The 24,786-nt window shown below is 35.3% G+C and overlaps 1 protein-coding gene across 6 annotated transcripts in view; it reads right to left on the bottom strand.

The window, feature by feature from the left end:
* STXBP5 (syntaxin binding protein 5) overlaps positions 1-24,786 on the bottom strand; it is a 182,029-nt gene that overhangs the window by 126,651 nt on the left and 30,592 nt on the right. For all 6 annotated transcript variants that reach the window (XR_013441060.1, XM_078054605.1, XM_078054602.1 and 3 more), the window contains exons 5-6: positions 1,883-2,017; positions 139-202 (exon numbers count right to left, since the gene is read on the bottom strand). Coding sequence is in view for 5 of the 6 variants with exons in the window: in XM_078054605.1 (XP_077910731.1) it covers positions 139-202; positions 1,883-2,017 (199 nt within the window). In the remaining variant the exon portion in view is untranslated. The remainder of the gene's footprint in view (positions 1-138; positions 203-1,882; positions 2,018-24,786) is intronic.

The following is a 24,786-nucleotide window of genomic DNA, read 5'->3' on the forward strand; positions in this document are numbered from 1 at the left end:
GCCTTTGATGTACAACCTTTGTTAGAAATCTCAATTTTGCAAGGTAAATGTATGTGGTACTAGAACAGTTTGCATATTTTTAAAAATTACCAAAATCCATGCCTTTAATAAATATGTATTTTTAGAAAAAAATTCTACCTTTCCTTCATCCATTGGGTTATCACTTATATGGACAACTGGTCCTGGGTGAGATTTAGATGACCTAAAATAGAATAGTAAGATTTTTTTCTTAATTAAAAATTTCAATACAACTATATATTCATCACAGTGAAATCAATGAATGGAAAATAAAGATACATTTATAAAGGAGGAAAACAATTCAGTAAGTGATCAATAAGAGATGTATAGTTCCTAATATGGATCAAGATAGGACTCAGAAGAAAAATGCGGGTGGGGATGGATGGGTTAAATAGATGATGAGGATAAAGGAGTGCATTTGTAATGAGCACTGGGTGTTGTATGGAAGTGTTGAAACACCATATTGTACCCCTGAAACTAATATTACACTGTATGTTACCTAACTGGAATTTAAATTAAAAAAAATAGGAATTGGAAGAAAAATAGTGACACTGATACAAGTCAGCAAAATTTATAAGTATACTTTCTATATAGGAAAGAATCAATTTAGTATTTTAGCACACACACAAAAAAACCCTATTCTCATCGTATAATTCTCAGAATTAATATTTTTAAATAAAGCATCATCTAAAATATTACTATCTTATTTTACTCAACTCTAGCCTCCAACTGGAGCATCTTATCCAGTTTCATAGTTCACATGAAAAATACGAAAAATTCTATTATGTTTTTTAAAAAGTGAACAAAAGTAATGCCACTGTACTTGGTCAGAGGAAAAAAAAAGTCATACAGTAGCTAAGAATGGAGCTGAACTTACGCCCATACAGCAGGAATAAGCACCTCCCTATTCATAAATTCCGAGGGCTGAGACACCAGTCCACTTCATGAGAGACCTTTGTGAAATCGTACAGACATCTGCACTAGGCCTACCCACTAGATGTTGTGATCAACTCACAGAACAGACAGCAAAAACCCACAGCTTGTACCAAGGGACTGAGATATGATAACATCCCTGCCATAGGAAGGAAAACGAGGCTTAATACACTATCACAGGTGCACCAAGACATTACTTAAGAGAGATGCTACAAATTTATCTTTAATGTCAAATTCTGTCAATGAAACAATACAGAACTATTTGTTTAAAAAACACTGAAAATGAATCTTGCCAATATCCTTAAATTTTGATTTTTATGTCTAAATAATATAAGGAAAAACTTGAGATAAGATATAAAAGATAAGATTCTAACACAGAGTGCAAAGTTAGTGCTAAGGATCCTTAGGGCCTTACAGCTCAACCCTGTTCTTGTTGTTGTTAAAGGAAAACAATCATTATATCAAAATTAGGGAAAATTACTGTCAAATTCTGTAATGTTACCTTGCAAACATTTACATTATATTTGTTGATTAAAACATATCAAGTAGTGATTTAGATCAATGTTTTCTAAACACTGGTGGCAACCCATTAGTGGGGCATGAGCAGCATTTGAAAGAAAAACAACCAGAAGTTAAAAGTACTCAGAAAAAAAAAAAAAAAGTGGAGTGTTTTTCACCTAAGAATTTTTTCATTAAACTTGTGCTATAGTCTGTATATACATACACATGTCATATATGCATATGTTCATCTATCTATAAAGCCTTTAAACTTACGAACTGCTAATAATATTTAGAAAAGGCTAATAAACTGTGTTTAATATCAAGAATATCTGACATATTTAATTCCACATAGATTTACTGATTAGCTATTATATAAAGATATCATATATGGTACTGAAATTTCAGATATGGAATATGTGCTCAAACTCACAGTTCAATGGCTTTATTCCACATAATGACGTAGCCTGAGAGTGTGAAGGACTCCACATTGACAATATGTATATTACCTCTCTCAGTGCCCACATAGAGCCACTTACTCTGGAAAGGCAGATGGCAAAATGTAACCCTGAAAGAGAAAATATAGCCAAAAAGGTAATTAGAAAAATGTCTGTAAATTTTATTAATTGCATTTGAGGGTTAATCATGATATATAATTTAGGAAAGGCGAAAATGACATACAACCAGATTTACCTACTCATTGTGATTAATATTTAATATGCAAATTCAACTTATATGTCAAACATAAGACCTTACAGTAAATAGACAGCATGGCTTGACAGAAAGAAGATGAGCTTTAAAGTCAGTGTTTCAAATCTATGTCAGTCACTGTGCTACTTTAGGCACATCACAAATTTTTTTTTCATTTTTTAAATGTAAATTCAATTAGCCAACATACAGTACATCATTAGTTTTATATGTAGTGTTCAATGATTCATCAGTTACGTATAACACCCAGTGCTCATCACATCACGAGGCACATCACAAATTTAACCATTAAGTCACAAACTATAAGTCTAATACCCACATGACCCCAAGGTACTATTATATTTCTTAGGAGTTATTAAACACACTAATCCATCTCATCACCTGTGCTTACTATTCCTTCCTCAAAATGCTCCGCCGGTTCATATTTTTCTTCTATTCAAGTTTCAGTTCAAATACCACCTTTATTCAAATTGATATCCCAATACTTCATATCTTTGTTAGGCTAGACTTTTAAGACAGGTAGGGTCTACCTTCCTCACTAACTTGTAAGCCTCATGGAGGGCAGAGATCCTCCACACTGAGGCTTAGACAACTATCTCTTCCTATGTCATGATGATATGATAGGCCTTCATTAACAAATTATAATTTACATGCATTAAACTTTATTATCATTCCAACAATTTCAAACACTTTCTATTATTAGCTCATTTGACTTCATGATCAAGAATGGACATTATCCTGTCCTTTTTGTAGCACTTATTTTTAGTAAAAAAAAATTAGTATGTTATGAAATCATATAATGGTCTTTTTTCCAGACTACCTATCGTGTCTCTCAAAATATTCTATTTAAAATCTCCATGGAGCACTGGGTGTTATACGCAAACAATGAATCATGGAACACTACATCAAAAACTAATGATGTAATGTATGGTGATTAACATAACATAATAAAAAAAATTTCCATAGAATACCACTTCAAATAATACACAATGATAATCAGTGCTAGACTGTCAATATGGACACTAGGTTTTAGGCAAGATATAGCACACACAATAGTGTTATTCCCATTACCACATTATATATACAGAAAATTTTCAAGATGAAAATACTTATAAAAAATAAATGTACATGCAACTCATGGTCTACTTCCTCAAGGGAATGTTCATTTAGATAATTACTTAAGGTTCATCATCTGTATTTTTTGTTGAGGGTTTTATATAATAACAGGTCATCTTTCTAAGGGATTTATATAAGCTTAACTAAAGCACAGAAATGTCTACTGCATCAAAAAAACATTTTATAGTACCCTATTACTTCACACAGCAGTAAGTCCACAGTACCTTTCTGAAAACTCTAGGGCCATATAGGTTTCAGAATTCTGAATTTTCCAAATTTTAAAAAGTACATAATGCAAATTCTGTATATCACCTAAAATGGGAGTATCTCATAAATGCATTATATATTTTAAGGTATAATTCTGGCAGTCTTTTTTCTAATTGAGATATAATTTTCATGTAATATTATATTAATTTCAAATGTACACCATAATGATTCAATATATGTGTATATATTGCAATATGATCACAATAAGTCTAGTTGAAATATCCATCACCACACATATAGTTAGAAATATTTTTTTCCTGTGATGAGAACTTTTAAGATCTTCTACTCTCCTAGCAACTTTCAAATATACAATACAGTATTATTTATTACCTATAGTCACTGGCAGTTTCTTAAAAAGTTAAACATACAACTACTGTGATGGACCCATTCCATTCTTAGGCATTTACCCAAGAAAAAGAAAAACATAGGTCTATACAAGACTTATACACAGATGATCCATAGCAGTTTGGTAATAGCCAAAAACTGGAAACAATCCAAATGTCCAAATGTCCATCAACAGGTAAATGGATGAACAAATTGTTACGTACCTATAACAAAATGCTATTCAGGAATAAACTACTAATACATGCAACAACATTGATGAATCTCAAAATCCTTATCATGAGGGAAAGAAGCGAGACAAAAAGACATATTGTATGATTCCATTTATATACAACTTATATGCAATAGGAAATGCAAACGAATCTATTGTAACAGAAAGCAGATCAATGGTTACCTGGAGATTGTGGAGATGGAGGCTAGAAACAGAAGAGGGGAGGGATGACCACAAGGAAACATTTTGGGGTGATTTGTATGTTTGTTACCTTGATTATAATGACAGTTTCATGGGTGTATATATGTGTCAAAATTTATCAAATTGACACTTTAAATATGTGCAGCTTATTGTATGTTAATTATACCCTAAATAAAGCTGTTTTAAAATTTTTTGTTTTCAGAGATTTGTGGACTTAGCGATTATGAAAATAGATTGTGATTCTGATTATACACAGGCATAAGCTCTGGAATTAGACTGCCTGTTTTTAATTTCCAGCTCTGTTCGCTCATTAGCATGAGAATTTAGGCAAACCACTCAATCTCTCAGAGCCTCAGTTTCTAAGCAGTAAAGGACATCTACCTGACAGTGTTCCCCGGAGGATCAAATAAGACAAAGCCTGGTAGATGCTTAAAATGGGGCCTGAAACAGATAAGTGTTCAATAAATGTTAGCTAATTATTATTAAGTGATAGTCTACTAACTAGAAGTTCCAGGCAAATTTTAATTATCTGAAGTATATAAAAGTAGCAACAACAAGCCAGGTATAAAATGAACAATGTAATAAACCTAAAAACAGCCATTTCATTCGAAATGTGTTGTAAACTAAAACATGAATGGAGCAAAATGTCTTGAAAATTCAAAAATAATTTCAACATAAATAAGCCAAAATAATAACCAGATTAAAAAAACCAGAAATATCCAACTTCCAGATCTGTTCATTACTCTGCAATTCTCCTTTATTTTTCACTCTACAAAGCAGTAGTTACTGACTTGTTTAACACAATTACATAACCCATCTTTGATTTTAATACTAACAAAATTATTTACATAATATGCTTCAAAAACTTAAACTTATCTCCTTAACGGCAGAGATTTTGGATATATTCATAAAATATTTTCTATTCCCAGTGCAACAGCATACTGCAGCTGTTTCTCAAATATTTAAAGAAACAAAGTAAGAATAAATTCTTCAATGTTCAGCAAAAAATCTGGAACTTTTCGCTAGATTCACTTTTTCAATATTAGCTGCCATCATAAGTTTTTTCTCAATTATAAAACCAACCTATATTGCTGAAAAATTTTAAGCATCTTTGTTTTTTGGAAGTGAAAACAAACTACTACTTAACATTTTAAGAAGGAACTTAATTAAAATTATCCATCACCAAAACTTTAAGATGGTCCCTAGAATGAGTCTTGTATAGAAATAACAGGAGTGTATTAGTACAATGCACCATATTTAAAAACTACTCTGCTCCATAACTATCCTCATTATTTGATTCAGTTGAGGAGGGGGGAGTCACATGGTTTTTATTACAATTAAGAATTTCTTAATTAGCAAATTTTAGTGGCTCTGAACAAATGAGAATAGGAATAGTGAGAAAACTAAAATTCCGTATTGCAACCAAATAAAATACCATGCCAGTGATTTAGGAAAAGGCCAGTAAGAAAATGTGGTCCCCCAAAACATACTACTAGAAAAGCAACTCAATCAACATGACCCACTAAGAACTGCAAGATCATAAATTTGTGGGCAATTTAATCAGTCACCAAAATATAAAATTGGTTGTTGAGACAAACTGGACTTATATTTAATGGGTTCTTTCAATATTTGTTATACAAAATGACTATATTTCCTTGTTTAATAAAATAAAAATCTGGGTGCCTGGGTGGCTCAGTTGGTTAAGCGTCTGCCTTCGCTCAGGTCATGATCTCAGGGTCCTGGGATGGAGCCCCATGTTGGGCTCCCTCCTCAGCTGGGAGTCTGCTTGTCCCTCTGTGCTCCCTAACTCATGTTTGCATGCTCTCTCTCTCTCTCAAATAAATAAAATCTTTAAAAAAATAATAAAACAAAAATCTTAGCTTTCTTTGTTGAAAGTTTAAAGAATAGTTAAAGCATAACTGCACAGGCTTTGAAGTAATAAACTGATGAAGAAATTATATTATTTAAAAGGAGTCACACTGAATGGAGCACTTAAAACTATACATATATACACATGTATATATGTATATGTGTGCATGTGTGCGTGTGTGTGTAGAGAAAGAGAGATGTGTTGTCAATTATTCTAAGAAAGTGATCCATGATAGAAAGCTAGTATTTTTCAGTAAAAGCAGTCATGAAACAAATGGCACTAAATAGCCATGGGACAAAGAGATTTCAAATTTAAAGAGTTTAGATTAACAGATGCAAAGAAACACTGAAAACAGAAAGTTTCAACAAAGTAAGTATCACTATACTACTACAGAAATGTCCCCCAAGAGGTCTTCTCTCCCTCCCTGTATCCTCCCCCTTGTATAGTCTCTCCCAACACTGATTCTAGGATCTTGTGACTTGTACTAGCCACTGAGACATTAGCAGCCCTGCCACAAGCAAAGATTTGAAAAGCACTTGCACATTGGGGCCTGCCCTCTTTCTTATGCTTTTAGAACCCAGGTGCCATGTGATGAAGCTCAGACAAACCTGTTGGGATACTCTGGCCCAGCCCACAGCCAGCACCAACCAACAGACACATAAGGCAAGCTAGATCATCCAATCCAGTTGAGCAGCCAGGTAACTACGGTTGCATAAGTGACTACAGGGACAGACTACTTCTGCTGAGCTCAACCCAAGTGCTGACCCACAGAACAGTGAGCAAACAAAATGGCTGTTATTTTAGCCTTTCAAGTTTTGGGATGTTTGGATATGTAGCAATAGATAACTGACCTGTTATTTAATATAATCCATCCACCAAAATCTTTTTATTTGAAAAGTTATAAAAACATATAGGAAAAACAAAGTCTTATATTTCTTAGAATTAAATTAAAAAGACCCCAGGAAAATTTTAAGAATGCCACCAGTGCATTTATCATGAAGCTCAAACATTACCTTTGGTTGAAACTCATGACTCTTGTTCTTCATACACTTTTATTATAAAGATTTTTATTTTAACGTAATATAGATCACAGTAAATGATAGTGACTTTGGTTTTTACTGATACCAGGACACCAAGTTAATTTAAGTTTATGGGCTGACATATTAAAGCGTAATGTTATAATGAAAATAATTAAAATAACATATTGAGATTCACATGAAAGACATTAAACTCAGTAAACACTAGTAAGATCAGATATTATAAGAATGGTATATTAAATTGAGCCTGAAAAGGTACCTTAAAATGAATAATAAGGAGCCAAAAAAAAAAGTGTGTGACTGAATCAAATGTATTAGAAATATATAGATAATCAAGTTGAATTCCCCCAGATTGTCACTAAATGGAGTTGTATTCTAGTTTCCTCTACAGGACTTAAAAATCGATATACTCATTCTACACAAAGTTGTTACTAGGAACACAATTTCTGTATTTGCTTAAGGGACTTACAAAATGTAACATATTACATGTTAGGAAGTGATATATATCTCCTATTCACTATTTAGCTTTAGCAGCAGTCTGTCAAGTACTATATAGTCAACAAGCACCAAATTTGGAAGATTTAATTATTACCTATTTTAACAGAAGAACACATACAGTCTAAGTAATGTTGAAATTAATCATCCATAAACAAGGGCATAAATACACATGTGTATTTAATCCATAAGGACATATGAACCAATAAGTTCATCTATATGCCTGTTATCACCATTGAATCAGCCCAACATGACAGGAAATATGCCATCACTTTTATATTCTCAGCAAATATCACACCATCTTTTACCTAATAAGTACTTAATTCATTAAATGGACAAATAAACTACATAAAATGTGAGAACTTATTATGTTATTTAACAAAACAATCAGATATTCCTGACTTACTCCCTCTCTATCCTCATGGCTTGGGACTAATTTAAACCATTATTACTGACTGTCAAATCAATTCCTAGCTGCCCCCAGAGTTATCTTTTCAAAGCCAAGAGAAATCATATCTTACTTGGAAGACCCTAATGGCTTCCTATCTTCTACCATAATGCTTCCTAAATTTTTAGTGATACTTTGTGGTATGTATATCTGGGAAAAGGGTGTAGATTTATAGTGTGCTGGATTTGGTCAACTAGTACTCAGTATCCTCTTCCATATTCTCCTCTATGCCTTCCTGTTCTACAGATACTAGAAAGCTAAAACTTCTATTTCCCAGATTCTCCCATAGCTAAAGTTCCAGATGAGATTAAGTTTTTACCAACTGGATGTGCTTGAGATTTGCAGGCAAAAGGGAGGCACAGACCATCTTTCTGGTGCTGTTTCTGCTGACAAGGGCATTCAAGGAAACCTGAGTGGCAAGAGGTAGTTATGACAGCAGTGGGGACCTGACACAACATTCCAAGTTCTTTTTTTTTTTTTTTTACATGAACTACTTAAATTTAATTAATCGATTCCATTTACAATAGCACCAAAACCATAAGATACCTAGGAATTAACCTAACCAAAGAGATAAAGGATCTATACTCTAGAAACTACAGAATACTTATGAAAGAAATGGTGGAAGAGACAAAGAGATGGAAAAACATTCCATGTTCATGGATTGGAAGAATAAAAATTGTTAAAATGTCTATGCTGCTCAGAGCAATCTATATTTTCAGTGCCATCCCTATCAAAATAGCATTGGCATTTTTCACAGAGCAGGAACAAACAATCCTAAAATTTGTATGGAACCAGAAAAGACCCCAAATAGCCAGGGGAATGTTGAAAAAGAACACCAAAGCTGGGGGCATCACGATGCCTGACTTCAAGCTATACTACAAAGCTGTGATCATCAAGACAGCATGGTATTGGCACAAAAACAGACATATAGATCAATGGAACAGAATAGAGATCCCAGAAATAGACCCTCAACTCTATGGTTAACTAATCTTCAACAAAGCAGGAAAAAATATCCAGTGGAAAAAAGACAGTCTCTTCAGTAAATGGTGCTGGGAAAATTGGACAGCCACAAGCAGAAGAATGAAACTGGACCATACTCTTACACCATACACAAAGATAAACTCAAAACTGATGAAAGACCTCAATGTGAGACAGGCATCCATCAAAATCCTAGAGGAGAACATAAGCAATAACTTCTTCAACATCGGCCACAGCAACTTCTTTCAAGGCACGTCTCCAAAGGCAAGGGAAACAAAAGCAAAAATTAACTTTTGGGACTTCATCAAGATAAAAGCTTCTGCACAACAAAGGAAACAGTCAACAAAACTAAGAAGCAACCCACGGAATGGGAGAAGATATTTGTAAATGACATTACAGATAAAGGGCTTGCATCCAAGATCTATAAAGAACTTATCAAACTCAACACCCAAAAAACAAATAATCCAGTCAAGAAATGGGCAGAAGACATGAACAGACACTTCTTCAAAGAAGACATACAAATGACTAACAGACACATGAAAAAATGTTCAACTTCACTAGCCATCAGGGAAATACAAATCAAAACCACAATGAGATACCACCTTACACCAGTTAGAATGGCAAAAATAAGGCAGGAAACAACAAATGTTGGCGAGGATGTGGAAAAAGGGAACCCTCTTAAACTGTTGGTGGGAATGCAAGGTGATACAGCCACTCTGGAAAACAGTATGGAGATTCCTCAAGATGTTAAAAATAGAGCTACCCTATGACCCAGCAATTGCACTACTAGGTATTTACCCTAAAGATACAGATGTAGTGAAAGGAAGGGGCACATGTACCCCAATGTTTATAGCAGCAATATCCACAACAGCTGAACTGTGGAAGGAGCAGAGATGAATGGATAAAGAAGATATGGTTCGTATATACAAGGGAATATTACTCAGCCATCAGAAAAGATGAATACCTACCATTTGCATCGACATGAATGGAACTGGAGGGGATTATGCTAAGTGAAATAAGTCAAGCAGAGAAAGACAATTATCATATGGTTTCATTCATATGTGGAAAATAACGAATAGCACAGAGGACCATAGGGGAAGGGAGGGAAAACTGAAGGGGAAGAAATCAGAGAGGGACACAAACCATGAGAGACTCTAGACTCCAGGAAACAAACTGAGGGTTAAAGAAGGGAGGGAGAGGGGAATAGGGTAGCCAGATGATGGGTATTAAGTTGGGCATGTGTGGTGATGAGCACGGGGTGTTATATGCAACTAATGAATCGTTGAACACTACATAAAAAACTAATGATGTACTATATGTTGGTTAACTGAACATAAAAAAAAAAGAGCATTCCAAGTTCTACTCCTGAGATTCATGTGCTGAGAGGCAGTTGTATAGCAGTAATCGTAATTCTTGAAACTCAATAGTTCTAGCACCCTTCTCAGTATTTTGTAAACAGCTATATTCCTGAATTGAATTCCCTTGTGCTTAATACCTACACTGGTTTCTATTCCTGCACTAAACCCTTACTCACATACCAAGAAATGCACCAATCTGTAGCTTATCTATATGATGGTCTACAATGACCAAAAAATACCCACTTGCAATATGTCTTGTTCAGATAATGTTATTCATTTTAAGATTTAAAGTTGGAAAAAGGTTGAGAATATAACTTTCTTATAATTATATAAAAGGCCTTTCATGAAGCAGACCTTTTCTACCCTTCTAAAATTATCCTCTCTGGACAACATACCTAACCATGTTTAACTAGATACAGTGCCCTAAGCATGAGAGATTTCTTCATGGCTATCCATCTGAACATAATGGAAAGTCCCTTTGCCCTTTGTCAATGTAGGAAATTCCCACTAAATTCCACAGGCTCTTTTGTAATGTTTTACCTTAAATTCTCAAAACATGGTGATACATCCTTTTGCTGGTTAGTCTTTAAAATTTCATAAGAAAATTTCACTACATATTATATCACATTTTCCATCGCATAATAATTTGCCATTTCACCTCCCTTAGCCAGTTATAACTTCTTTGTCTCGAGACTTTATCACAGTCTTTGCATGCACCAGAATCTCAATCAATGTTTACCAAACGAATACACAAGAAAATAAAAAAGAAGGTATTTGATATTTTTCTTAAATTAACTGTACCTGATATTGTCCTGTTATTAGAAGAAAACTTAAGTTTGCAATAATGAACATGGAAATGTATTAAAAATAACAGCAGAGTCAGCTGAAAGCAATTTATAAATCTGTTCAAAGGGTTTCCTTTCTATTTGTCGTCTCACATCTTTTCTGATAAACTGTCATAGCTACTTTAAGAAAAAAAAAAGTCATATCTGTAACCCAGCAGTACAAGGTAACAAATATTTTGAAAAATAAGTTTCAGAGATCTTTGAAGGTCATTTTACATTTGTATTGATTTACTGTTTTATTAGTTACATCTCAGTTTTTATAAAACATTTAAGAACTTTTGAAAATATGTCCAAATAAATCATATTAACCTTTCTTGTGAAATGAGACCTTAACATCATCAATGACTATCAAAAAAAAAAAAACAAAACTGAGTATCAACTGAATATCGGTAAGTAAACAGTGAATAACAAATAGGAAAACAGTATATATCAACTATATAGAAATAACAATATCTGAAAAAACTGTCCCTGTTATTTGGGGGATTTCTTAAAGTTGTTTTTAATGATCTTACCTTGAGGAATGAAAATGCCAGAGTATTTTATATAACAAATGTTATGATAAACAAAAGTTGCTGGTCTTATCAGCAACTGTTAACTACACCTTTTTTTGCATTTTTGTATTAGACTGTTCTTTATTGTACAGACAGGTATACTCTAAATATCTTCCAATCTATGCCTATGTCTTTTTAATTATTAAAGCTTCTCTCTCTCTTTAAATATATATCTATCTCACAATATATACAGCGAGATATACACAAATATGACATTATTTGTACATTTATACAAACTTACTAACTAAAATGATTTTTCTTAAGATTTTTTTTTTTTTAAAGATTTTATTTGACAGAGACAGACACAGCCAGAGAAGGAACACAAGCAGGGGAGTGTGAGAGGGAGAAGCAGGCCTCCCAATGAGCTAATTTCTAAAAGCTTTATAATCATTTTTGATATCTAATATCTGATATCTAATAAAATAAGTCCCACCAGCTCACATTTCTGTTTCAAAATTATCTTGGTTATTCTGGGCCTTTCTTTTTTCCATATGGATTTTAGAATCAGCTTATTAAGTCCTATGAACAACCTGTTAAAATTCTGAGTGGGATAGTACTAAGTTTATAAGGTTAATTTGGAAGGAAGTGACATTTTAAAACTTGAGTATTCCTTTCTATGAAGCTCTCCATTTGCTTAAGTCTTCTTTGATTCCTTCAATAGTTTTAATATTTTCCCCACATAGATCTTACACATTTTTGGTAGTGTTATTTCTAGAAACACTGTAAATTTGTTGTAAGATGTACTTTTTTCCTTCCATATACTTTCAAACTTTATGTAATTATGCTTTCGGTATAACTTTTTTTTTTTTTTTTTTTTTTTTTTTTAAGATTTTTTTTTTATTTATTTATTTGACAGAGAGACACGAGAGAGGGAACACAAGCAGTGGGAGTGGGAGAGGGAGAAGCAGGCTTCCCGCGGAGCAGGGAACCCGATGTGGGGCTCGATCCCAGGGCCCTGGGATCATGACCTGAGCCGAAGGCAGCCGCTTAACGACTGAGCCACCCAGGCGCCCCTCGGTATAACTTTTATAAGTAGTTTAACCTCTGTGTTTTGCTGTTTTTTAACCCAGTCAGAAATCTCAAAATTTCAGTCAGTGAATTTAGCATATTTACAATAATTTTGATTACTAATATAGTTGAACTTATTTTTTCCATCTTGATTAGCTCTTTTCTATAATTTTCTCTTTTCCTGATCTCTATTTTCTTCATTTCCTTTTTTTTCTCCTCAAAGTTTTAGTATCATATTTTCTATCCTTCTAGTAAGTTACCCTTATACACTAAGACACCTTAACTTCACAGCTCTCTAACAAGGTCTGAAAGAAGGATTATTTGGCAAAGAGAAGGAATGCTCAGATAATTATCGTATTTTCTGAGTTCTTTCACAGTTGACACTGTCAGAACGTAATTTATAAAGGTATTTTTAATTCCATTATGTCAGGAGTTCTTCGAGCATTTGTTAGCCCTTTCAACCTAAAGGTATTTTAGCGCCACAAATTTTTTTTTTTTTTAAAGATTTTATTTATTTATTTGACAGAGAGAGACAGCGAGAGAGGGAACACAAGCAGGGGGAGTAGGACAGGGAGAAGCAGGCTTCCCATGGAGCAGGGAGCCCGACGTGGGGCTCAATCCCAGGACCCTGGCAAAGGCAGACGCTTAACAACTGAGCCACTCAGGCACCCCACCACAAAATTTTCTTTATGCCTTCGATCACTACTTCTCCATTGTTCTGTTTTCTCCTGTCTTCACCACCAGAAATCCCTACAATTCTCAGGCTCAAATCTCCATCCTCTGCCTTCATCTTATCACTGCCATGCCCTAAAGTATTTTAATTCTTAAACAAATTAAAATAAATAAGTTTTACCTTTAAATCAAGAGATTAAAAACAAAACAGTAGAAGAATAGAGATAAAAATCAGTAAGTTGGATATCAATAAAAGATAAAAATAAAATAAATCCACAAGCCACTTCATTTAAAAGACAAACACACAAACCTCTGACAAATCATATTAACCAAAATATGGTAAAAGAGAGAAAGAGGATATGAAGAGTATAAAAATGAATATAAGCACACAAGAATATAATACGATAAGCCTCTGATCTTAATGAAATTGATCATATTCTGAATCATAAATATTATTGAGTGTAATATTAACCATAAATATACTCAATTCATTATAGGAAGGAAGCATGCCCTATACCAAAATTGACAATACCAGGAAAAAAGTTATATTCTAATTTCACAAACAAAAGTAGAAGTCCTGGGACACCTGAGTGGCTTAGTCAGTTAAGTGTCTGCCTTCGGCTCAGGTCATGATCCCGGGGTCCTGGGATGGAGCCTAGTGTCAGGCTCCCTGCTCAGTGGGGAGTCTTCTTCTCCCTTCCCCTCCGCCCCTTTCCCTCTCCAAACACGCTTGTGTTCTCCCTCTCTCCCTCTCTATCGCACGCGCATGAGTGCACACGCGCAATAAAATCTGTCAGTGTTATTCAAAAATTTTCACAACCATACAAGAATCCTTAATATTAGGAAATCTATTAATGCCACAGATCAATAGGAAAAAAGGGAGGTAAGAAATCACACAATAATTTTAAAAAGATGCTAAAAAGGCATTCAAGTAAAATTTAACTTACATAATTGACAACCAACTCTGAGAGGAAAAAAAAGTTCTATCTCAAACCAACATCCTATATTATGCTTAACAGTAAAACCCTAGAAGAAATATTATTAAAATTATTACTAAGAAAAAGATACTTGCTATGGAAAATATCATTGAACACTTCTGTAAATTTTTGCTAATACAGTAAAGCAAGAAAAGGAAAATAAAACCTTCATCTTCAAAATCACTGCAAAATTACTGCAGATGGAATTCTGCTGTACCTCCCAGGCATGCTGGTTCAGTAAAAATAAATCTATTGTTCAAAGTTCTTTATTCCCCTGATCTCACTTTTTTAAATTCTTTTTATTATTATGTTATGTTAATCACCATACATCATTTGTTTTTCATGTAGTGTTCCATGATTCATTGTTTCCGTATAACACTCAGTGCTCCATGCAGAACGTGCCCTCCTTAATACCCATCACCAGGCTAACCCATCCCCCCACCCTCCTCCCCTCTAGAACCCTCAGTTTGTTTTTCAGAGTCCTTAGTCTCTCATGGTTCATCTCCCCCTCCGATTTCCCCCCTTTCATTCTTCCCCTCCTGCTATCTTCTTTTTTTTTTTTAATATATAATGTATTATTTGTTTCAGAGGTACAGGTCTGTGATCCATCTCACTACTTTTACAAAAAAAAAAAAAGAAAGAAAAACTTTAAAAGCCTTGCTATGGGCCCAGGAACAAGTAGCACTCCAAGGATAATCAAACAACCTAACTAGTTTGGGATCTATTAGTGGGAGGAATAAAGATTATATATAGAACTGGCCTGGAGCAAATACTCTCATTTTTTTCTGTTTGAAGACTTTCCTTCTCAACCTATCTCCAAGATAACCCACAAAGTCTGTGGAGCACCATGCCTTCTACAGAAGAGATTCCCCTCTGTTTCTGCAAAGGCAATGAGGTAACAATCAATCCACAATTTTTTGAGCATTTACTGATGTCAGGCATTGAGACTGCTGCTGGAAATAAAAAAAGAAAACATATACAGTTTACATTCTAATCTATAAGACAGTCAAGGAACCAAGGCAATTACAGTAAGCATGGTTTCAGCTATTTTAGGGAAAGAGCATCATACTATGGTATAATACAAAACAGGCACAAAACCCAGACTAGGGAATTTACAGAAAAACCTGTAAAAGAAATGACAAACACAAGTTAACCATGGAACAAGAATCTTAAGTGTGTTCGGAGCAGGGAGATCAGCTCATACAAACAGGCAGGAGAGAGGATCATTCATTTAAAAAAAGGAAAAGTCAGGGTGGCTAGCTTAGAATGCATAAAGAGAGGGAGAAGCATAGTGAAATGAATTATGGTAATAAGTAGAGTCATATACCTTATAAGACCCTTTAGAGAATGTTAAGTATTAAGAGTATCAACTTCATTTTGAAAGCAGTGAAATACAGTGGACACTGGTTGTTTACCTACCTAACATCCATTTCTCAGTCCACTCCTTCCTAACATTATTCAGATATTCATTAGAGCCCATATCTTCCTCAAGTTACCCATATACTTTAGGAGACACTTAAACCAAATTGAGTTCCAGAGGTAAGCCAAACCAAACAGGGCAATTCGATGCAATTGCTGCCATTTTAAGTCAGGTAATCCAAACCTAAAACCAATTAGATATACTCCATGTGTGAAGGTCAACTGATTTGGGATCTCAATTACACTTGCAAAACCCCTTCACAGCAGCACCCTGATTAGAATTGATTGAATAATTAGAAGGTGTGTGTATACCAGGGGGAAACACCTTGGGGACCATCTTAGAATCCTGCCTCTAATAGTCTGCCTGTAAGCATCTGAAGATTCACATCCCTCCCAAATGCAAAATACATTCACCTGACCCCAACATCTCCAAAGTCTCAACCAATTACAATATCAAGTCCAAAATTCCATTAAAATATCAACTCAAAAATCCCAAATCTCATCTAAATTTGCTGTAGATGAGAATCTTGATTGTAACCCGTTAAGTATAGCTCTTAGGCACAATTCCACTCCATCGGCAGACCTATGAAACTAAAGAGACAAATTATCTGCCCCCAAGACTCCCAGCATTCAATGGTGGGACAAACACAGGATAACAGTTATGGAAAGTCCTGTTCAAAACGGGGGAAAGTGGAAGGTAAAAAGGAGTCACTGGTCCTTAACAGTTTTGAAATCAAGTTGGGCAAATGTTGGATTTTTCTTAATTAGGTTTCAAGGTCTGGGAATAATCCTCTGTAGCTCTCAGCTCCACCCTCTGCCTTTTTCATCCAGACAGTACTTTCCTGGAGCGGGTACTTTGATCAGCCTGCTCCTGGCGGCAGCCTCCTTTATTCTGTACTGTCTTTCAGGCTGTCAATATTCTGCTGCACAATTTTCTCAAACTGTGCGTCTTAAAGCACTCTAGAGGTTCTTTGGTTTGATTGAAAAGATCTGTGAAGCACACCCACGATCTCTTGTAGGAGGCCTTTGTGTAGCTGACTACTTTGACCTTTGGTCTTTAGGAGATTTTTAGTAAAAAGTTGTCCAGCCACACCATGGTTTTCTCTAAGCCATACCGAGAAACAATCTTTTTACCAGCTGGATCAGGGTAGGAATTTCCTAAGTCATCAAGTCCTGGTTCCTTTAATAATTCTTCCCTCAATTCATTTCTTTCTTCTTGCATTTTATTATAAAGCAGCAAGAAAAAAATCAGGTGGTACCTTCAACCCTTTCCTTGGAAATTTCCTCAGCTAAATATCCAAGTTAATCACTTACACATTATGTAAGGGACACTTCTGTGATGCTTCCCACCATTATATAACAAGGAACCACTTCCTCATTTCCAAAAACATGTTCCTCTCTCCTTCTAAGTCCTCACTGGCAGCAGTCTCCAAATCTAGAGCCCCACAGCCTACCCAAAGAAATTCAGACATTTCTATCACGTTCCTCAAATTTTTTCAACCTCTATTCACTGCCCAGTTCCAGAGCAATTTCCACATTCTTAGGTATTTGATAACGGCAGCATCTCACTTCTAGGTACCAAAATCTGTATTAATTTTTTTTTTTTTTGCTGTTTTAACAAATTACCACACACACACAAAAAAACATTTATTCTTTGTTTCTACAGGTCAGAAGTCCAGGCACTGCATGATCAGAGCCTCTACTCAGTCTCACAAGGCTGAAATACAAACGTTAGCCAGGATGCATTCCTGTGTCCCTTTCTGGAGGCTCTGGGAAGAATCTGCTCAGAAGCTCTTCCAGGTTGCTAGTAGAAATCAGTCTCATGTGGTTGTAGGACTCAATATCCTTTGCACTGAATCCCTCTCAGGTTCTGAACCTTTTGCCAGGGAGAGTCTAGTCCCAAAAGGCTCACTTGCTTCAGTTAGGTTTCGTGAGAATAATCACCCTATCCTAAGGTCAATTAATTGGGACCTCAATTACATCTACAAAATGCCGTCACCTAGATCAGCATTTGTATGGTAATGTGTGGACACCAGGGAGCAGAAATCTTGGAACCCATCTTAAAATTCAGCCTACCATACATCTATGTTTAGGAGTGGAGCTGTTGGCTCATGGAATATGTGAATACTACAAAAAAATTTTCTAAGGTGACTAACAACACTCCCACCAGCAGACTATGGGAAGTTCCAATTGTGTCACATCCAAGACAGTATTTTAGCCATTCTGACGGATGTGTAGTGATATCTGGTTGTAGTATCAGTTTGCATTTTCCTCACGACTGATTTTTGTCTTCCTTTAAAAGAAGTCAATATACTTAAAAAAAAAAAAAAAATTGAAAGATTGGATTAGTTATTCTATCATGGGTTTTTAACTTAAACTTCTAAAATGGCATTGACCCATATTGTGTCATAGTTATTTTATGTCTGGGCCTCTGATGTAAGCTATTCAAGCATTTTACTCATCTTTGTTATCCTAAATACCTAGTATAATCCCTGGCACACAGAAGGCACTTAATGTTTGATGAACTGAAAGTAATTTACCTTCTAAAATGTATTTTTTTCATTTCCAAATTTAAAGCACTGCTCCCACTCTATAGATTCCTCCTAGGCCAATCAATACTGTTACAGGAGCCAACCCTTTTTTTAGCAGTCTAAGACACAATTTGTCTGAGCCAGTATTACATTATACAGTTAGAGGAATAATATATACCCTAACTCTACCTACCATTAATCTACCTGGCTTTCTTGCCCTAAACATAAAAAATAGTTTTCATTCATTATTTTGTCTTTATTATTTTTCACATGCCTTAGGTCATTGTGCCTGTTAGGAGAGACAAATTACTCTTATATTCACCTTTGATTATGTATCCCCCTCCTTCCATATAATCTTTTTATACCTGAATACATTGTAAGGACCTTGTGTAACCAGACCAGTCTCTTTGGATGCCTCTCCCAATTTCTTTGTTATTATGGATAATTTTATTCTAGGAAGTTATCCAACACTTCCTAACCATCTTTCCTTTTATTGTCTCCAGGTCGTCAAATCACAATCATCTTCCCTCTGAACACTGACAGTTTTCTTCTTCCTTTTTAAATTTTGTCTCAGGACCTGGTTCCCTAAAAACTACCAAGGTGACTCATCACATCCATAGAGTTCCAAAACAATTCTCTTCGTGGATTAGAATTAGATCCAGAAGAGTATATCGTTCTATCAGGCTGCCTAACAGCCTGTGTTCCATTCCATTTCTGTGTTCTAGTCCTGAATTTCATCACACGAAATCACTCTCATTTCTAATGCTTGTACACTTTCATTAAGCTGCTTTTGAAGAAAAATATTTTGCCGATATGATGCAATTACCACAAAAACTGTAATCTTAGGTCTCTAATTTGTTCCAATATTATGATTAATTTTTTTTCTTGTTATATATGTGCAGTGAATTAATTCAAAATCTTTGGAAGACCTGTACAGATTTTTTGAGAGCTGGTATCTAGCCAAATATTCTTTTACAGCTATGCCTGGTTCATGTGCATACCGAGCAAATTATAAGCCTCATAAATATGCCAAGCACAATATTTAGGTAATATTTTAATAAGAGTATAATGGGATAAATTAGTTTTTGTTTCTACAATAATTTACTTTTGCTACTAAGAAAATTCTGATGTGGGGCTCCTGGGTGGCTCAGATGGTTAAGCCTCCAACTCTAGGTTTTGGCTCAGGTCCTAATTTCAGAGTCATGAGATTTAGCCCCACAGCATCTGGCTCTGCGCTCAGCGTTTGGTGTGTGTGTGGGGGGGTGTCTACTTCTCTCCTTCTCCCTCTCCCCCCCACCCCACTCCTGCACGCTGCCACGTTCTCTCTCTATAAAAAAGAAAAAGAAAAAAAAGAAAATCTGATGCTACAGCAGCAGTCACTTCCTGAAGTACCTTAACAAGCACCAACTTTTCCACTGCAATCATAGTATCTGAATGAATTACTCCATTTCTCAAACATTTTTTTCTTAAGGACTTTGGACATTGATGCACCATTGATAATTGTTAGGAGGAACTTTCTGATTATTAGTGTATTCCATATGATATTGTATTCTCCTAACCATTAGTTTAGAATGCATGCATGCTTATTTTATTCTCTAAACCAATACATGCATCTATCATCAAATGAATAGATATAAATGTGTTAGAATAAAAGAAAAATATATCTTAAAAGAATGTATTAATTTCAATATTAAAGATTCAGCTATTCAGGTGTCTAACATATTTATACAGAAAAATTCTATTCTTTGAAATTTCACTTAGGGAAATTTTTCTTGACCCAAGAAACTAAATAACATTTATGTGAAAGTGTATTATGAACAACAAAGAATTAAACAATTAGAGATATAATTATTAGATAATAGTAGTTTCTAAATAGGAAAGCCCAGGTATACAATTTAGTCCTCAGTCTTAAAATGCTCTTATATTTTTACTTAAGAACTGTTATGCAAAAACTTAACGTGGCTGAGAATACTAGTCATGGTAACAGGTGATAAAAAAAGACTAGCAGATAGTTGTAGTTGCTTATAAATCCATGAATTCCTCCCAATTAAACTTTCTTTAAAGAAAAAAAAAAACTACAAAGCTAAAGGAACATACTCTGATAAAAAACAAAAACAAAAACAAAAAACTACCATACAGAATTTTCTTGTCAAATTCCCATTTTCCACCAAAGCCAAAGAACCTCTCCTTTACATCTATAAAGCCACGTAGTGCCAATATCATTGGTTCTAATGATTTTCTAATGTCAATTAGTTGTTTCTATAAAGACTGCCTAAGTAAAACTTCTGGTATACCTAATGCAGCTATTTCAAGTTACAATCATTACTTTAAGTAAATCCAATACCTTTATTTTTTTTTTTTTTTTTTTTTTTTTTAAGATTTTATTTATTTGTGAGAGAGACAATGAGAGACAGAGAGCATGAGAGGGAGGAGGGTCAGAGGGAGAAGCAGACTCCCTGCTGAGCAGGGAGCCCGATGCGGGACTCGATCCCGGGACTCCAGGATCATGACCTGAGCCGAAGGCAGTCGCTCAACCAACTGAGCCACCCAGGCGCCCAAATCCAATACCTTTATACAGGTGATTTCTAAGGCACTGTTCTAAGTGCTTTATACATATTACTTATTTTATATATATTAACTTTATAATATGAATCTTAGGGCTTTCGTGAGATAATAATCCATTTTACAGATAACAAAACTGATATAGTTAATAGGTGATGGGGCTATGCACTAAGATTCAACATAGGCAATTTGGCCCAGAGTCTGAACTCTTAACCACTATGGTACATTGCTTTTCAAGCTAGAGAAAATCGTATCTCAAGCTAAGTGATCAATTATAGTAAGAACTAAACTTGACAGTTAGTACAAGCTGGCTGCTAACCAAGAAGGAGATTTCTAAGTTTATGTTATTCCCCAACTCAAATTCATTCTACAGAAACTGAGATACAGACTTATTTAGGATGAACAAATGTCATTTTATTGGGCATCTGGGAAGTTAAGCTTGTCTTAACTTTGACGAAGATCCTAATGGCAAGGCCCAAGTCTGTCTTCTTTACAAATGCATGCTTAGCAGCTAGCATTAAGCTGGCACAAAATAAGCATTCTATAATTACCTATAGAATAAATGGGGTAACAATGGAATATTATGCAGCCATCAAAAGGAATGAAATCTTGCCATTTGCAATGACGTGGATGGAACTGGAGGGTATTATGCTAAGTGAAATAAGTCAATCAGAGAAAGACATGTATCATATGATCTCACTGATATGAGGAATTCTTAATCTCAGGAAACAAACTGAGGGTTGCTGGAGTGGTGGGGGGTGGGAGGCATGGGGTGGCTGGGTGATAGACATTGGGAGGGTATGTGCTATGGTGAGCGCTGTGAATTGTGTAAGACTGTTGAATCACAGACCTGTACCTCTGAAACAAATAATATATTACATATTAAAAAAAAGAAGAAGAAGAAGATAGCAGGAAGGGAAAAATGAAGGGGGGGGAATAAAAAATAAATAAATAAAAAATAAATGGGGTAAGAGGAAGCTGTTTTAACATATGAGAAAAAATAAATGATAAAGATTACATGTATCACAGAGGAAAATTTTCCACAAATTAGAAAACCAAACACACAAAACAGTGAAGTAACATGCCCAATTTCATATAGTTAAGCCAAGATGTAAAACTTCCAATTTCCACATTTTTTTCTTAAATCCCATAAAAGTGAAATTCTATCAAAATATCCATATTATATAGTTGTATAAGATGAGAATGTACCTAACACTACTGAACTGTACACTTAAAAATGGTTGTGATAGAAAATTTTATGTTCTGTGTATCGTAGCACAATTTTTAAGTCAAAACTAGAAAAAAATCCACATTATGAAAAAATACAATTTAAATCACTACATATAGTTTCTATTTATAAATTTCTACTATACTAGGAAAATTTACTTATAAAAATAAGACAATATTATGATAAAACTTAAGTTTATATTATTTAACAATTGTTCAAAATGTAATGAAATGACTACTTAAACACTTTTGTATTTTTCTTACTTTTCCTAGTTTCAGAAGTAAAAATGAAAATAGCATAAAAATGAAATGGAGTAATTCAACTTATTAAGTTAGCTCAAACCCACTGTGAAATAAGGAGAAAACTACTAGGTTATTAGTTATTGTATTCTGTCAACAATAATAAGCACCATGATAGTCATTACAAATATTCACAAGATTTCCCGCTTTTCTGCTTCTTGGTTGTATGAGTGAAATTACAGATGGCCACGTGACTTGTTCCCATAGCCCATGAAATGAGAGTGTAAGAGATATGTATTATATCCAGGCAGAAACTTTAAGAGCCAACTCATGCCTCACCATATTCTCTTTCTCCCTACTACAGTGACAAGCAATATTGTAAAGACTGGCTGTTTCCTCAGCCAGGTTCTGGAATAATGATAATGAAAAGGAACAAACCCACAAAGGACATATAGTGTAAGGAAAAATAAACTGTTGCTGTATTAAGTCATTAAGATTATAGCATAACCCAAACTATCCTGACTGACACAAATATAAAAACTGAATGTAAAGCAGTTACATAAAGAAAGGGATGGATTCCTACAAATGAGGGAGATGGAAGGAATGGCAGGGAATGATAGGATTTTGTCCCTTCTCCTGCCTAAGGATAGTTGCTCTAACAGAAGGTCTCCATCAGGGTGCAGATTACAGTCCTGAATGACACAGAGTTCAGGCTGAGGGGCAGAGTATGTCTTGCCACCATGCGCAGTTCCTAGAGCTGGAGGAAGCCCCTACTGTGCCCTCCCCTCTTCCCACATGTAGCCAGATGCTGAGGAAAACAAGGCTCCTCCCAAGTGCTACCTCTCTCCTTCCTGCCACCTGAAGAAATCTGAACTTTAGTCTTGAGAGAATATAAGTAGGTTCATCCACAAGACACCAGGCCTATTCCTTAGCATTTTAGGTCCAATGGCTGGCATACAAGTTTGTAGCTAGCTTAGAGGATTTCATCCTAAGGAGATACTCAAGGAAGAAGTATCATGCTACAGTTCCTTCTTTACTGTTAACCTTAATAATGGCCAAGGGGAAGCTGAACTTCAAATGGGACCAACTAGTTTCTACTGATCAGCTGGGTAAACTCTATTACAAAACTGAAAACTGGGAACTCTATCAGCTTATTTCAGTTGTAACTTTTAGGACCTTGCATACAATTGTGCAGAATGTGCCCTGCATAATAGCACCCAACCAAGGAGGGGAATGGTGGACTCTGAGGCTGCATTCACCAAGAAGAAAGGCTCTGTTTTTTTGTACTTCACACAAAGATGCCTTCTGTTTGTCAGATTGTGACTATAGGCACCTTATAGACTAACTCACCATTCCTTACCCATTTTTACCAGAATTTCTTGGAGACCATCCTTAGAGGTACTATTGAGGAGACTTACCTCATACCTGACAATCATGAGGCCCTGACTATTCTGGGACTCCTTGAGCTTTAATCCTTTCTCCATGAAGATATACGATAATAACCTATAGTGTATGTTTGTGAATTGGGACCACATACTACTACATTCCTGTGTCCCAATGAGAAATATGGACAGGCCACTGGCAAATGAGGTATCAGAAGTATTCTTCTGCTGGAATTCTATATCCTGACAGAATCCTTCCAGTGGGTGGTAGAGAGTAAGAGAAATTCTACAGCACTACACGGACCAAATGATACCATTCTGATGTGCTAGAGCCCAGAGTTTCTAACTTTGACACTACCGATATTTTGGACCAGATAAATTCTTTGTTATGGAGAACTAACTGCCTTGTCATTGCAACATACTTGGCAGCATCCCCGGCCTTTATCAACTAGAAGCCAGTAGCACTGCTCATTCCACCCTCCTCCAACTGTGACAAAAAAAAATGTCTCTAGACATTGTCCAATGCCCTCTGGATGGTAAAATCACACCAGGATGACAACTACTCTGCTAGACCCATACTTTCATTTCCAGGAGATGGTGTGAGACTGACAAGATGTGTTCTGGGACTAAGATGCCCATCGCTATCTCCACCTGCTTGGTGGCATCTGAAGTTGATGTAGACCTCCCCGAGATCCAGTTGGCAAGTTGACTAAGGAACTCTGCCCGGCAAGTTGAGGCTGGCCCTATTCTGAGCAGGTAGAAAAGAACTGAACCTTAACGTTTTGCTTGCCTTTTCTCCCCTATGTCAACCCTCCCTCCTACCATTAACTCCTCCTTCACTTCTGTCCCTCTCCCAGAAGAAGCAGAACCATGATTCCAACTTATTTAGAAA

The sequence above is a fragment of the Halichoerus grypus genome, chromosome 9, assembly GCF_964656455.1.
Source record: "Halichoerus grypus chromosome 9, mHalGry1.hap1.1, whole genome shotgun sequence".
Lineage (NCBI taxonomy): Eukaryota > Metazoa > Chordata > Mammalia > Carnivora > Phocidae > Halichoerus > Halichoerus grypus.